The sequence below is a fragment of the Engystomops pustulosus genome, chromosome 11, assembly GCF_040894005.1.
Source record: "Engystomops pustulosus chromosome 11, aEngPut4.maternal, whole genome shotgun sequence".
Lineage (NCBI taxonomy): Eukaryota > Metazoa > Chordata > Amphibia > Anura > Leptodactylidae > Engystomops > Engystomops pustulosus.
In genome coordinates, this window is record NC_092421.1 from 56782799 (window position 1) to 56797244 (window position 14446).

Sequence of the window (14446 nt, forward strand, 5' to 3'; positions counted from 1 at the left end):
TTGTTCTTTGAAGAAGGTTGTTTGAGGGTTTAGTGTAGTGTCGTCAAGTACATTCAATCTTCTGACCTTTGTCACCGTCGATGGTGGTTCTTTGTCAGCTTTGTCCTTCTAAAAACTCGTCCTTTAAAAATGAGGCATAATTCTGTATACTAAAGAAAAAAATACAACTATTTACTACAATGATTGAAAAAAAAAAAAATCCCCTAAACTTACAGCTTTCACTTATTTTTATCCCCTCCTATATCATCAGCAAACCTGGGCCAAATTGTACCCCATTAAAAACTACCCCCCTTAGGTAGACCAGGAAATCCCCTTTCTAATATTCCCTCTTATGTGACATCTCACCTATTTACCTCCTCCAATGTCACATGAAAATGAGCAGAGAAGTGTCATATTTTGTCTGAGATGAGTCAAGTTTACAGGCTGCAAGGGGAGCTTCACTTCAGACGCTTTTATCTTCTGTTCTATGGCACCTAGAAACATGCTTTGTGTCTCATATTTAAAATAATGTTTTCTATCTATCCTACCTGAGGGTGTTATTACTTTAGTGGGGTATAATCTTGTGACAGTCCCTTCAAGGAATCAGGTTACTCAGGGTAACAAGCAAAAGGACACTAGAGACATTATATGTTCATGAGAAACATCTGTAACACCTCCTATGTACATTCGCGTACCCAAGGTAGCTGCTGGTCCATGTAGGGATCTGTTCTATCTTGAGGCCTCAATCATGATGTAACATATCTCATTGAAGGATTTGTTGAGAGGATTCCCCATGTGTCCTTACAGCAGAGTATGTTTCCCGCTATATAATATAGTATCCAGTGATTGGCTCCTCTCATCCTATACGGGACTCCTGGGGACTGCACAAGCACTGAAGCTGCCGATCCATGGAAGTCCTGGGTAGATTGAGTGAAGCAACCAGCTTCCCCATACTGAAAGGGACTTGTTCTAGTGATCAATGAGGATCTCGGAAAGACAATCACCTTTTCCCCATCTGAATGGAGTGGCAGGTGTTCTTCAGCGCCGCTCATTCTCAGAGGGACTGCTGGAGACAGCACAGTGCTTTCAGATATTCCTTGGAGTCCATTATATAATTAAAAGGAAATCTCCCATCAAAATCCATCATGATAAACCAGGGAAATTACCCATAGATGCAGGCACCGGGACTGTGGTAATTTTCCTGTATTTGTTATCCGTGGCCTTCTTCCTTCTAAAAGCAACTTTTAAAATTATGCTAATTAGCCAGATGGGCTCTAGGGATAGTGACCTTACAGGAGAACTTCCTTCCTCCCACTGTGTAAGATTACATCAGGCAGAAGGAGGGTAAATGCTGGAAGACAGTGTAACAGCCTGTGATAATGCCCCCATAGCACTTTTGGCACCACAGTCACGGTGTCTGGATCTATGAGTAAGTGTCCCTGGTTTATCATAATGGATTCTGATGGAAGATCAGGTGTTGTCCCAAATTTGTTTGCCACAGAAATAAGGATAAAAATCTTATTAGTCCATCTATTGGGAGCATAACCTCAATGATAATGAGGACAGAGGTTCAGCTATATCTGGTACTACCATCGACGTTGAGCAGGACAGACCTCCCCTTGATGTGAGATCTTAGACTTACTCAGTTCACCTTTCCGATAAGATAGTCCATGACACAATACACGGGTGCACACATTATAAATTTATTATGGACAAATCACATAATTATATCAGATTTACAAAATTCATCCAAGCGTCAGTTCAACTTCATATTAAAAAAAAACAAAAACAAAAAACACATTTTTGCAAAATGTCTTCAAGTATTGTACAGATTTAGTGCAGGATCTGCAATCCCTTTATCTGATGTTATGACAACCCCATCCTTATAAGGGGAATGTTAGTGGATAACTTATACATCCATTTGCGTGAGTAATAACAGAGGGACATATACATATATGTGTATATACATATATATATATGTGTACATATATATATATATGTGTGTGTAAAGAGAAGATACTGAATTATTATTTCATGAAGAATACAAGTATTTCCTAAAAGTGACCTGTCAGAGAGGCCATCCTTAAAGGGTAATGAAGAGTGAATACTTTCAGTCATATAGGTATAAAGTGCGAGAAGAACATAATAGCCTAACACATTATTACTGGTTGTGTGATGGTTCAGCATATAAGATACAGTGCATTACGCTGTGGACTAGATGATGACTAGTCATACACATGAGAATAAGAAGCGCGGCATATATGTAAAGTAATGCTGAGATCCCATTACTGTTGCGGCTGTCGGTGTATCATATATTGTGCAGAGAGATAAGACATATCGGGTACCAGATTATACTCTTGATGGCCAATGAGAACATAGAATAATAGAACAATGAGTGAATGATTGTTTGATTCCTTCCTCCCTATATTTTGCAGTAGTCTGTAGTTGGCTATTGGGCATTTAACTAAAGACCATTGTAAAGGTAGGTGATACTGCTAGTCCTACCTATCTGACCACTCTAATACATAGCCATGTTCTACCAAATGTATATATGTTCTCAGTGGGTTAAAGGGATTTAACCAGTGTCAGACATATCTTGTGTTCGCTCACCTCTCGTGATCAAGAGAATACATACAATATATCAGATCCTTCCTTTCCCAAATATTTGCTATTGAGGAGAGTGTGGACACTCCCAAGCACATAAGATGGTTGCCTGGTTCTACCAAAATGTTAGGTTTGGTTGTTTCATCTAATGTTTATGGCCACCTAAACTGTAACAGGCAAAATAAGAACAGAAGTTCTGCATCTTTAAAATTCCTTCATAAATTATATTCTTAAAAGGGGGGGGGGGGGTAAAGCTCATTTTAAAAGAAGTAATACCACCTGAACTTGTCCAACTTTAGGGCTTCCTGGATCCCCTACTAGTATTCACCTCCTGTTCCTTTTCAACACTCAAACAATCATTGACTATGTGCGTCACGTACGTGGCCAGTGATTGGCTGAGCAGTCACTTCCTGTGTAAAGAAACGGGCCAGGAAGTAGATACCAGCAGGGTATGCAGGCAGTATTGGAACATGAGCCTATAAGAACCACTTACATAAGATGGAAAATTTCCCACAGAAGGGGTAAAACAAAATTTAAAAAGGGAATACGCACCCCTCTGCTATTATGCTTGTCCTATTTGAGGGCTTCCTGGATCCCCTACTAGTTTTCACCTCATGTTCCTCAATCATTGGCTACAGTGTGGCATCATTGGGATGGGAGTGTCATCTGTGTGACCAGTGATTGGCTGAGCAGCCACATCCTGTGTAAAAAAACGGGCAAGGAAGTAGAGACCACCAGGGGGTGTAGGAAGCATTGGGCTTACAAAAGACATACAATTAAAAGTAATAATTTCTATCCTAGCAGCTGATCCAAATTTCATGTAAACTTGTCACTTTTTTTTCTTTACCAATCTCTTTCATGTGGCTCTCTAAAAGGAAGGCCGAGGATCTCAAACACATGTCTCTCGGTGGGTGTGGGCAGAGGATACCCGGTGTTGACTTTTAGATTTCTATTCCGCACCACGTCCTTGTTGAGAGAATGCTCAGAGAGGCTCATGCCCTTAGTCTTGGCAAGAGCACGCATGGAGCGATTAAAGTGCGCCGAACCCGTAAAATACAAGAGGGCGCAGGCAAACTCCCCATAAGGCACAATGATGATATCTAGTCTCCGATGCTTCTGACCAGGCCCCGGTAAGCGACATACTCCCAAATACTTCTTCTGATTTCCATTCTCTTCGTGGCTCACCAAATCATCAGTCAGGAATCCTGGATGGATCAAAGCAAAGGGAAGTAAGATCAAATATTCGGACGTTGGCTTTAATCACAAGGGGCAATGTATCTCTATTCTGTCATGTCTGTGACGGCAGGTGCAAGAAATCCAGAAGGGAATAGTACATACAAGATGTACGGTATGATTAGCACATGGAAATTACAGGGCGCTCCGTCATGGTTCCTGTTCTCTGCCTAATAACTAAGTAGAGCTCAGAGTTTGTAGCGTTGTTAGGATTTGATTTGTGGTGTTTAATGCCAAGTTATATATGTTTTTCTCTTATGTAATGGACACTAAGGGTTTCCTTACCTCGCAATTTAAGGCTGTCGATCAGTTTGCTGAACACTCCTTTATGAGACTTGCCATCAGGATGCGTAACTAATACATCAACATCCCCACATGTCGCTTTCTGTCGCCGGTAAGAGCCACAGGCCACGGAGAGAAGCTCTGGGTTTATAGACTTTGCTGCTTTTCTAACCTGATGAAAAAAGATAGATTAGATAGATAGGAGAGACAAGCCAGTGATAGATAGATATATATCTATTTATTATATATGAGATAGAGAGAGAGAGGACCTGGTCAATGGGCACTCTATAGGCAGAGTGTCTCTAATACATTTAATATAGAATTGGACTTTTTTTTCCTGTATATAAATTGAGACTTTTCTGCTAGAGGACAATCTGTCACCATCGGATCAGTAGGGGTCCAACTTTCTTCACCACTAGGTTCAGGATCCACCTGAAAGCAACCTATGTGGGGGTTATTTTCTATAGTTGATATAGGACGGGCCTTGGGATTTATCTTAAATAGTCCTGGAGAAGAACATGTCGAATCCTTGGTGGGAAAAATGGACGATTTCTTCTGTTTTTCACAGCAAATTTGCTTCAATTTGTCAAATGTTTTTCACTGATCCTGATAAACTGTAGTCTATGGGTGACACATGAAAACTGTTAAAATGGACGTATGAAAGTACAGACTGTCCCCTACTTTAGGGCACCCAACTTAGAAGACCCCTAGTTACAAACGGACCCCTCTGCCGCCTGAGACCTCTGGTGAAGCTCTCTGGATGTTACTATAGTCCCAGACTGCAATGGTCAGCTGTAAAGTGTCTGTAATGAAGCTTTATTATCCTTGGTCCCATTACAGAAAAAAAAAAATGTAAACTCCAATCGTCACTGGGGCAAAACAAATTTTTGTCTGGATCTACAATTATAAAATATAAAGTTTTCACTTACATACAAATTCAACTTAAGAACAAACCTCCGGAACCCATCTTGTACGTAACCCGGGGACTGCCTGTAATGCATTGAGTGCAGCCATGTGCTGCCTGCTGTAAAATGAGGCGGATAATGGACGCATTTCACTGTTTTGTGCATCTGCCCTAGTCCCACACTGCCAGATGCAGATGTATGGAGCATTATAATCCATTAACCCCTTAAGGACGCAGCCATTTTACAGCTTAAGGCTCAGCCCGATTTTTTGGATTCTGACTTGCTTCGCTTTATATGGTTATAACTTTTGAACACTGTTACTTATCAAAACAATTCTGAGATTGTTTTTTCCCCACATGTTGTACTTCATTTTAGTGGTAAATTTTGGCAGATAAGTTTTGCGTTTATTTACAAAAAAAAGAAAATGTGATGAATTTTTTGAAAAATTTGCCATTTTCGAAATTCTAAATCATCACGTTTTCAGGCAGATCGATTTACCAGCTAAATAAGTTGCTGAATAACATTTCCCATTTGTCTACTTTACATTTTCATAATTTCTGAAATATCTGGATAATTTATTTTGATGTCACGCGGCTTGCAAATAGAATATCGCTTTTCCGGATTTTCAGAATTGACTATTTTGGGGATAAATACAGTTTTGAATGAAATTTTACATATTTAGCATCAAAACCCCGTATATAACCAACCCATTTTCAAATCTGCCCCCTCAAGATATCAGAAACAGCTTTTACGAAGATTGTTAACCCCTTGAGATCTTCATAGTAATTGAATCAAAATGGAGGTGAAATTTAGAATGGTCATATTGTTCCCTTATACGTTCATTTAGCACCAAAATTTACACATTTCCAAAATATAAAAAGAGAAAACCCACCATACAATTTGTTCTGCAATTTCTCCTGAGTACAAAGACCCCCCACATGTGGCCGTTACTTGTTTTATGGGGGCACAGCGAGGCGCAGAAGGGAAGGAGGGCGCTGCAGCTGCCAGGAATTTAGTTTCCTCATTGGCCCCTTTTGAAGGCTATAAAATTTTCGCTTTTTCGTTATTGGGGCCATGTGACGGCATTTTTTTTGCGGGATGAGATGCTTTTTCCATTGTTACCATTTTGGGGTTGGTATCACCTATTGTTGAAAATTTAGGAACTTTTTTTGAGGGCAGGAGTAGAAAAGCATCAATTCTGTACTGGATTTTTTACTTTTTTTTTTTTGGTGTTCACCGTATAGCCTAATAGTCATGTTATCTTTATTCTATGGGTTGATACGATTACGGGGATACCAGACATGAATATATTTTCTTACGTTTTACTAAATTTGTCAAACAAAACCCTAATGTGGGGAAAAATCTATAATTTTTGTATTGCCATCTTCCAAGTGGCATAACTTTGTTACGTTTTTGGCTACGGAGCTGGTTGATGGCTTATTTTTTGCGGGACATGTTGTACTTTGCACCAGTATCATGTCTGAGTACATATGGTTTTTTGGTCGCATTTTATATCATTTTTTGTGGGATTGAAAAGGTAAAAATCATAATTTTTGGAGGGTTTATAACAGTTTTTTTTTACGGCGTTTATCGTGGGGGTTCAATAATGATTTACTTTTATTCTACGGGTTGTTACGGACGCGGTGATACTATATATGTGGGGTTTGTGTTATGATTTAGACTTTTTTTTTGAGTTATATGTCTCTTTATATGTTTTGGGGGTTTGGGGCATTTTTAGTGATTTATGACTTTATTTTTTTATTGAATAACTTTTTTTTTTACTTTTTCACTTTTATACCATGGGACATGAAGAAGCAATCTTCTGATTGCTTCTTCATGATAATATTCTGCAATACTCATGTATTGCAGAGTATTATCAGTGTCAGCCTATGCACTTGCATAGGCTGGCACTTTGCCAGTAAGATGACGTCACAGACGCCATCTTACTGGCAATTCTTGCTAGTAACTCTGGGGTCCAGATCGGACCCCAGAGTTACTATAGCAACGATCGGCGCCCCCCGAAAACGGTTCGGGGGGGCCGATCGTGGGGGAAAGACCCCCCAGATACTTGTTAGATGCCGCGGTCGCGCTGACCGCGGCATCTAACGGGTTAAGCACCCGCGATCGGAGACAACTCCGATCGCGGGTGTTACACTGGGGTGCCGGCTATTAGTTACAGCCGGCACCCCGTGTTTCCCGATGCCGGTTCGGCTCTGATCCAGAGCCGAGCCGGCATAGGAGCCGTGGCGGATATATCCGCCACTGAGCGCTAAGTCACTGCGCTCCGTGGCGGATATATCCGCCGCGGAGCGCGAAGGGGTTAAAGGGGTTGTCCAGTTTCAGCAAATAATTGGTATTGTTTATGTAACGAGAAGTTATACAATTTTAAAATGTATTTTCTGTATCAATTCCTCACATTTTTTTATATCTCTGCTAGCTGTACATTTATAGGAAGCTTCATCATTTACTTCCTGTAGATACAAAACAAGTCCCTGGTAATGTGATGTCACACAGGTTCACGGGTCATTATATCCCCATTCATGTGATGTCACACTGGTTCACAGGTCATCACACACCTTTGATGTGATATAACGAGCCATGCACCTGTGTGACATCACATGATCAGGGACCGATACATATCCACAGGAAGTAAACAATGACTCTTCCTGTTCTATGACAGCAAGCAGAGATCTAGAAAACAGAGAGGAATCGATAGAGAAAGTATAAATCGGAAAATTAAATTGGACAACCCCTTTAATGGAATCCTCCTATGTAGAGTAATTACATACCTGCCCTGGAAGAAAAGGTTCTGCTGACTTGTTTTCTATAAAGGATTCAAAGTTTTATAAATGAAATGGCGATGGGTGAGCGGCCAGTGACGTATGTGTGTAAGCCGTTTCCCAGATGTGACAAACAATGACACACTAAAGGGTCTGCAATCCCCCAATATTGGCCCTTTTCTGTGTCATCCTTCTCTTTATCTCCAGATAACAATTAAGGATCATCTTTCATTAGCAGAATAAACCCATTAATTCTATCTTGTGTGTGCCGGTGACATGCTTAAGAAGGTCAGCACTCTTTTCTAATGCATATTTTGTCTCTTTTTAATGAAGATTTCTGAAGACCTGCTACACTGCTACTGAGTGCAAAGCTGCCCCCCTCCCCTTTAAAATCTGGATGCGACATACAGCAAGGACAGTGGCTAATCCCTTAATCCCTTCTTTCTCCTGTGTAGCACCCACAGGGGCCCAGAGACCCAGGACGAGTAATCCAATCAACAACAACAATAGGGCCGGGGTCCTCCTCCGACAGCAGCCACAACAACCTGGCTGACTTTTCAAAAGACGGGGAGGGGAGGGAAAAAGGTACTTGAAATTGGAAAGTCATTCTTGAAAATCTTTTACGTGACAACCAAAAAGGAGGGGTGGCGCTGGGGGAGTTAGGCTTTGGCCCTTTAATCATACGCATGGGAACAAGTTTCTCAGTGGGGTCCGGTTTGGTGCACATTCTTCGGGGTCAGGCTGTGTGGCTGAGTGACAGCGTCGCAATGACCGATGCTTCCACGGTGATGGGGGTATGCAGGTGTAACATAAAGCGCCTCGTTCCAACCCACCCCGAGGGATCCTGTCACTCAACCCCAACGTTCGGACTCCGCTGCCTTTGAAATTGTTGTGTCCTGATGATCATCACAAAGAGCCGCGGTCTTATAGAAGTTTGTGGGAGAGAAAACCTTTTCTGAACGGAATATATTAATGTTGTGACCGCATAAAAGAAATTTCTGAGGCTAAAGGCACAAATAGCCCCCGAAAACAAAGGCCGGAGTAAAGCCGGAGTTTATCTGCACAGCTTGATCGTGTCTTCTGGTTCCATTCTCAGAAGCCCAAAAGATCTCAGATGTGGTGTAACCTTATTTAAGTCCTGGCCAAAGCACCTTGGAATGTGTTCAGACGTTGCCAGCTATTTATGAGCATCTATTATGTCCCGACTCCCTTCTGTGCTCTGCAGTCCTTGCGTCTTGGTGGTATCGAGGTGTAACGGGCTTGGGGTATAGGATCTGGAGCCCACAGCAACTAGTTACATCATGTCATTTACTATTCTGCACCCGGATAACGAGTAAGCTGGAATCTGTTTTGTTGCTGTTAATACAGATGTCACTTACGGAAAGGTGTCAAAAGGTGTCTCAGTTGAGAGCGTTAGTGAGAGCGTTTAACTGGGATTATTTTTACCTGGTTCGATTTTAAAGGGGATGGTCCCATTGAAATGCTTTTCCATGTCCGGTGATGCGCAAGTCAGGTCCAACAAACTTTGTGAATGTGTTCAGTTCTAATAAACGGAATGCATGCCCAATACTTGCCATGTAAACTGTCCCATCGAGCCTATAGGAGTGTCACCCCGTACCCAATGTCACATCAGGAGGCCAGAGAAGGTTGACAATCACAACGAGCAATTGTCTTTAAGTCCAAAAAGAACAACCCCCTAATCCCAAGTGTATATCTGGGGTCCTACCACTATCATTAGGGAGTGTGGCGGGCGGGCAACATGTAGAAGAATAAGAAGTTAAATAGAGACAAACAGGTGAGGGCAGGTGATCAGCCACATGAGCATTCAGCTGATTGTAGACACATGGCCACCTTAAAGGGGTTTCCTCAGGTTTCATTGGAACAACAAACTGATCGAGGAGGTGCAAGGCTGGATTGTGAATTATTATTGTTGTGAATAATAGGGACCCGGCAGTCGGACCCCCACCAATTTGGTTGTTATTCCTTGTGGATAGGGGATAACAATGAAACCTAGTACAGCCCCTTTAACAAAGTAACTCATTTTCCCTTATCTGTGGTAAGACCATGACATATATCCTCCATGTGGCATCTTGACAATGGCTTCCAAGCACACAGCTGCGAGAGTATTCCCAATATACCAGCTACTCATACAGCTTTCTACCCTCATCTTGGAGCTAGTATTGAAGCTGTCAATATTAATGCAAGTCATATTCTTCAAGATATGGCAGGTGATACACAACTATAATACAGACTCATAAAAACTGATAACAATTAGAAGTAAGAACATCGAAGAATAATGATCTTACAGTTTCTTCAATCTGTCCAGCCTCCTCCCTGGGCATACGATCTAGGAAGTCTTCATAATGTTTCAAGCCAATAGCCTGCTGTGAGGTCAGGTTTGCCTTAGTCCGGATGTCATCGAGACTTCGAAATCCCTTTGAATAAGAAAAGGATAATGAGTGATATCTATAGGAAAAGCCATATCATACATAAATATTCCCTATTTCACACCTGTAAGACATCTATGTGCAGGTTTTTTTCCTGCAAGACCTCAGGGTGTAAGTTACCCCCTATCCTGTGTGTAACAAGCTGATCGATGAGGATCGAATCACGTGAACAAGACCCAAGCATTCTGGATAATGGGGGTTCCCTTCTAACTAACAGGTGGAGAAGCAGGTTGAGCATGTGTCCTGTCGCTCCATTCAACAGTATGGGAGGCAGTGTCAGAAATTGCTGAGCAAAGCGCTCTACTATTTCCATCACTCACCTGACAATCAATGGGAGTGCTGGAGATGGCGAGCATGACATGCCCATTGATTTGAATGGGGCAAGAATTGAATGCTTGATCGGCCAGCCATCATTTAGTAAAAACAGTTCTCTGGATTTCTGGAGGTCCATTCTTATGATAGGAGAGGGTTCTACCGTAGGACCCTCGCAGCTCAACTGATTATGCCCTATCCTGTACACTTGGTACAACCCCTTTAGAACTAATGTGTATGTTGGAGGCTGTTGAATAGGAATTACCTGCTGGTACCAGCTTTGTGCCGTCTTTACACCAGCTCCCCATATATTAGTGAACACCTCCAGAATGTTCACACTGTCACTAATATGGTCAAGTTTACGCAAGTGTCCACTGTCCAAAATTTCCTCAATTTTCTCAGCCATCTTCTTCCCAATACCAGTGATTTTTGCAGCTTCCTGGGGAAAAATGAGATTAGATGAAAAAGACAATTGTACCCAAAATAATGTAGTGTAGCATGAGACAATTGTTTTTAGTAAGGATCCAGTAATTGCAATAAGCTTCATTTATATAGGCTGGTAGGATAATTTAACAGATCTTTGTGGTTGTGCCGAAATCCATAAAAATATCTGATCGCTGGGATCCTGCAGAAAAATCCACCACTCACAGCGTAGACACACATTCGCCGTACGCATTACCAGTGCAATCCGATGCAGACACTGATTCAGCAGGGAATGCTGAGAAATTTCAGCTCAATATTACTATTAAAAGAATACCCGGATAACTAACCTGTGCTGATGTGACTGGTTTATGGTAACTCTTCAGGGCATTTATGGCTTTCTGATACCCCAGAGATCTCCATCTGTCTCCTTGCACAGTGTAAGCCTTGGCCAGCACCTCCAGCTTGTCTGTGATGAACTGATTATGATTCTGCTTCTTACTCTCGGAGGAGTGAGCGCACACCCACCTTCCGGTGGCAGCTGTAGTGTCTTCTGTTGTCTTGTCGCCATCTTTGTTCTTTGTAAGTTGCTGACCAAACATCAATGCGTCCAGGTCTCCTTGTGTGACACCGGAATCTTCTCCATCACTGGCCTCGTCATCAGAAACCTTCAAAATCGAAAAAAAACCCCATCATATAAATTAATAATGACTGTAGCTAATGTATGGACTAGTGTGACCTCTGGCTGGAGAGTCATTGTTCAAGGATTTGTCATTGTCACCATTCAGGAGGAAGTTTTGGTAGGCGTCCCACCCCATCATGGTGCTTAGACTGTGCTTATGTACCTATGTATAACTATCTATACTTATCATCCACACGATAGGTGAGAAGTTCGTAATCAGACAGTCACCTGTTCCATGAAAATGGGGGTCTGCATGTGGCCCTGAGTGCACCATCATTCACCTCTAATAGACTCCCAGGACAGATAACTCTTATAGTCTCATTAAAGGTGCAGGCCCCACTTGAGTGTGTGATGGCTGTTGGTACGATTGCCGTGACCCCCAGTGTACAGACACTGTACATGGTGGGAAAAACACACAAAATCATATAAAGTACAGTAGGAATTGCACAAGGATGAGGCCCTTTTGGGTGGACATATTGGGTATTGTTCTAGGACTGTTCTATACCCCCTGTGCAAATGAGCCCAGTAGACCTAGAGACCATGTTAGTAGCTCTGCTCTGGGTGAAAGATGCGAGTTAAAGGAAACCTACCATTTCAGATCGTCGGTGTAAGCTGTAAACACCGAGCACCAGCTCAGGGTGAGCTGGTGCCGGTGCTTAGTTTCGTTAGTGTTATAAACCGCGGTATCGCGGTTTTAACACTTTTTAAACTTTATAGCAGAAACTGCTTCGGCGCCGAAGCGGCTTCTGCTATAAAGTTTAAAAAGTGTTAAAACCGCGATACCGCGGTTTATAACACTAACGAAACGAAGCACCAGCACCAGCTCACCCTGAGCTGGTGCTCGGTGTTTACAGCTTACACTGACGATCTGAAATGGTAGGTTTCCTTTAAGAATTGGGGACCCTGCTCTAGTAATAATGAATTTCCTAGTAGAGATTAGTTGTTGCCACTGCCCATTATCTTGCTTTATCATTGGTGCACGGTTATTACCCAGACCGCGGACTTTGTCTATCCTAGATTCCATAATCGTTTGATAACTGGAAACAATTATGTAATTCAGGCTGAATATATTATATACTTCCTGAATGAGAAGTGGTATATCTCACCTGTGCTTTCAAGTCTCTGCTGTCACTCAGCTTGGAGACATCAGAAGCCGTGTCTGTGTGCGAGCAGCTGGTCGTGGCTTGTGGCCGTTCATCATCCGCTTTCCTGTCTATCACAAGACCCCCGTGCCTTTGTTCTGGTTCTGCCTCGTCCTTCACATCCAGGTACCTGTCGCACGATTATAGTCATTTCAAGTATCATCTTTATTTGTGGCTCTATTGAAGTTTCAGACACGGCGCTTTTATGCCCAGGGGGCGCATACCTGAGTACAGGGCGATACATGGCTATTATGTGATAAAAGGAGATCTCAGGAGCAAGTTCTAGGAAAACTCAATGCCGATTTCAGGAAGTCAGAAATATTAACTAAACACGGGAACACCTCCGCAGTTACCGGCATCACCGTTATATGTGACAAGATCAATACAAGCTGATAGTTACAGTGCAATGATATCTGCCTCCCAGATCAAGCACGGGACCTGAAATTGTCATATTCAGAGCTTTACCAACTGAGAGACTAGACTAGCTATTCTACAACCCAAACCTTCTTCTCTGTGTTGATCTGGTAGTAGTGCTAGAACCTACTTCTCCGAGATGATCTGGTAGTAGCGCTAGAACCTACTTCTCCGAGATGACCTGGTAGTAGTGCTGGAACCTACTTCTCCGAGATGATCTGGTAGTAGTGCTAGAACCTACTTCTCCGAGATGATCTGGTAGTAGTGCTAGAACCTACTTCTCCGAGATGATCTGGTAGTAGTGCTAGAACCTACTTCTCCGAGATGATCTGGTAGTAGTGCTAGAACCTACTTCTCCGAGATGATCTGGTAGTAGTGCTAGAACCTACTTCTCCGAGATGATCTGGTAGTAGCGCTAGAACCTACTTCTCCGAGATGATCTGGTAGTAGCGCTAGAACCTACTTCTCCGAGATGATCTGATAGTAGCGCTAGAACCTACTTCTCCGAGATGATCTGGTAGTAGCGCTAGAACCTACTTCTCCGAGATGATCTGGTAGTAGTACTAGAACCTACTTCTCCGAGATGATCTGGTAGTAGTACTAGAACCTACTTCTCCGAGATGATCTGGTAGTAGTACTAGAACCTACTTCTCCGAGATGATCTGGTAGTAGTACTAGAACCTACTTCTCCGAGATGATCTGGTAGTAGTACTAGAACTTGTGTTTCTCAGATGATCTGTTAGTAGTACTAGATCTTACGTCTCTGAGATGATCTGGTAGTAGTACTAGAACTTACTTCTCGGAGATGAAGATGCTGTATCCCGCTGTGTTGACAATCTTCTTTTCTTGAATACACAAGCTTAACCAGCTGCACTTCACAAGCTGCACACCTGCTGGAAGCTTTTGCAACTTCAACAACCGAAAGGCACGGTCACAGTCCATTCCTTCATCCACTATAACATGTGTCACCTCAGGGAAAAACTGGCCGTAGACCTGACCACCATTCTGCACAATCTGTTTCTGAAATATCCCTGATCTGGCTTGGCCGATCCCAGCAGGGAGAACGTAAGCGTGGACTCCGGCAAAACATTTTCCTATATAGGTAATAAAAATAAGATGAGATATATGGGAAGGTTGAAAATGTTATAACACTTCCAACTCCTGTTTCATTGAACACTTTGTAAAAGGGAAACTAAACTACCAGCCCCTGCAGGTTTTTCTGGAATTCACTCTTATGATAAACCTC

The 14446-nt window shown here is 42.4% G+C and overlaps 1 protein-coding gene across 3 annotated transcripts in view; it reads right to left on the reverse strand.

Annotated features, from left to right (window-relative positions):
• POLL (DNA polymerase lambda) overlaps positions 1-14446 on the reverse strand; it is a 17935-nt gene continuing 3489 nt past the window's right edge. For 2 of the 3 annotated variants that reach the window (XM_072131176.1, XM_072131175.1), the window contains exons 3-9: positions 13997-14294; positions 12751-12916; positions 11313-11630; positions 10808-10981; positions 10090-10218; positions 4102-4270; positions 1669-3788 (exon numbers count right to left, since the gene is read on the reverse strand). In XM_072131176.1, coding sequence (XP_071987277.1) covers positions 3427-3788; positions 4102-4270; positions 10090-10218; positions 10808-10981; positions 11313-11630; positions 12751-12916; positions 13997-14294 — 1616 coding nt within the window. In that variant the 3' untranslated portion in view covers positions 1669-3426. Of the gene's footprint in view, positions 150-1668; positions 3789-4101; positions 4271-10089; positions 10219-10807; positions 10982-11312; positions 11631-12750; positions 12917-13996; positions 14295-14446 lie in introns of those variants that run through there. The other variant, XM_072131177.1, reaches the window with a different exon arrangement.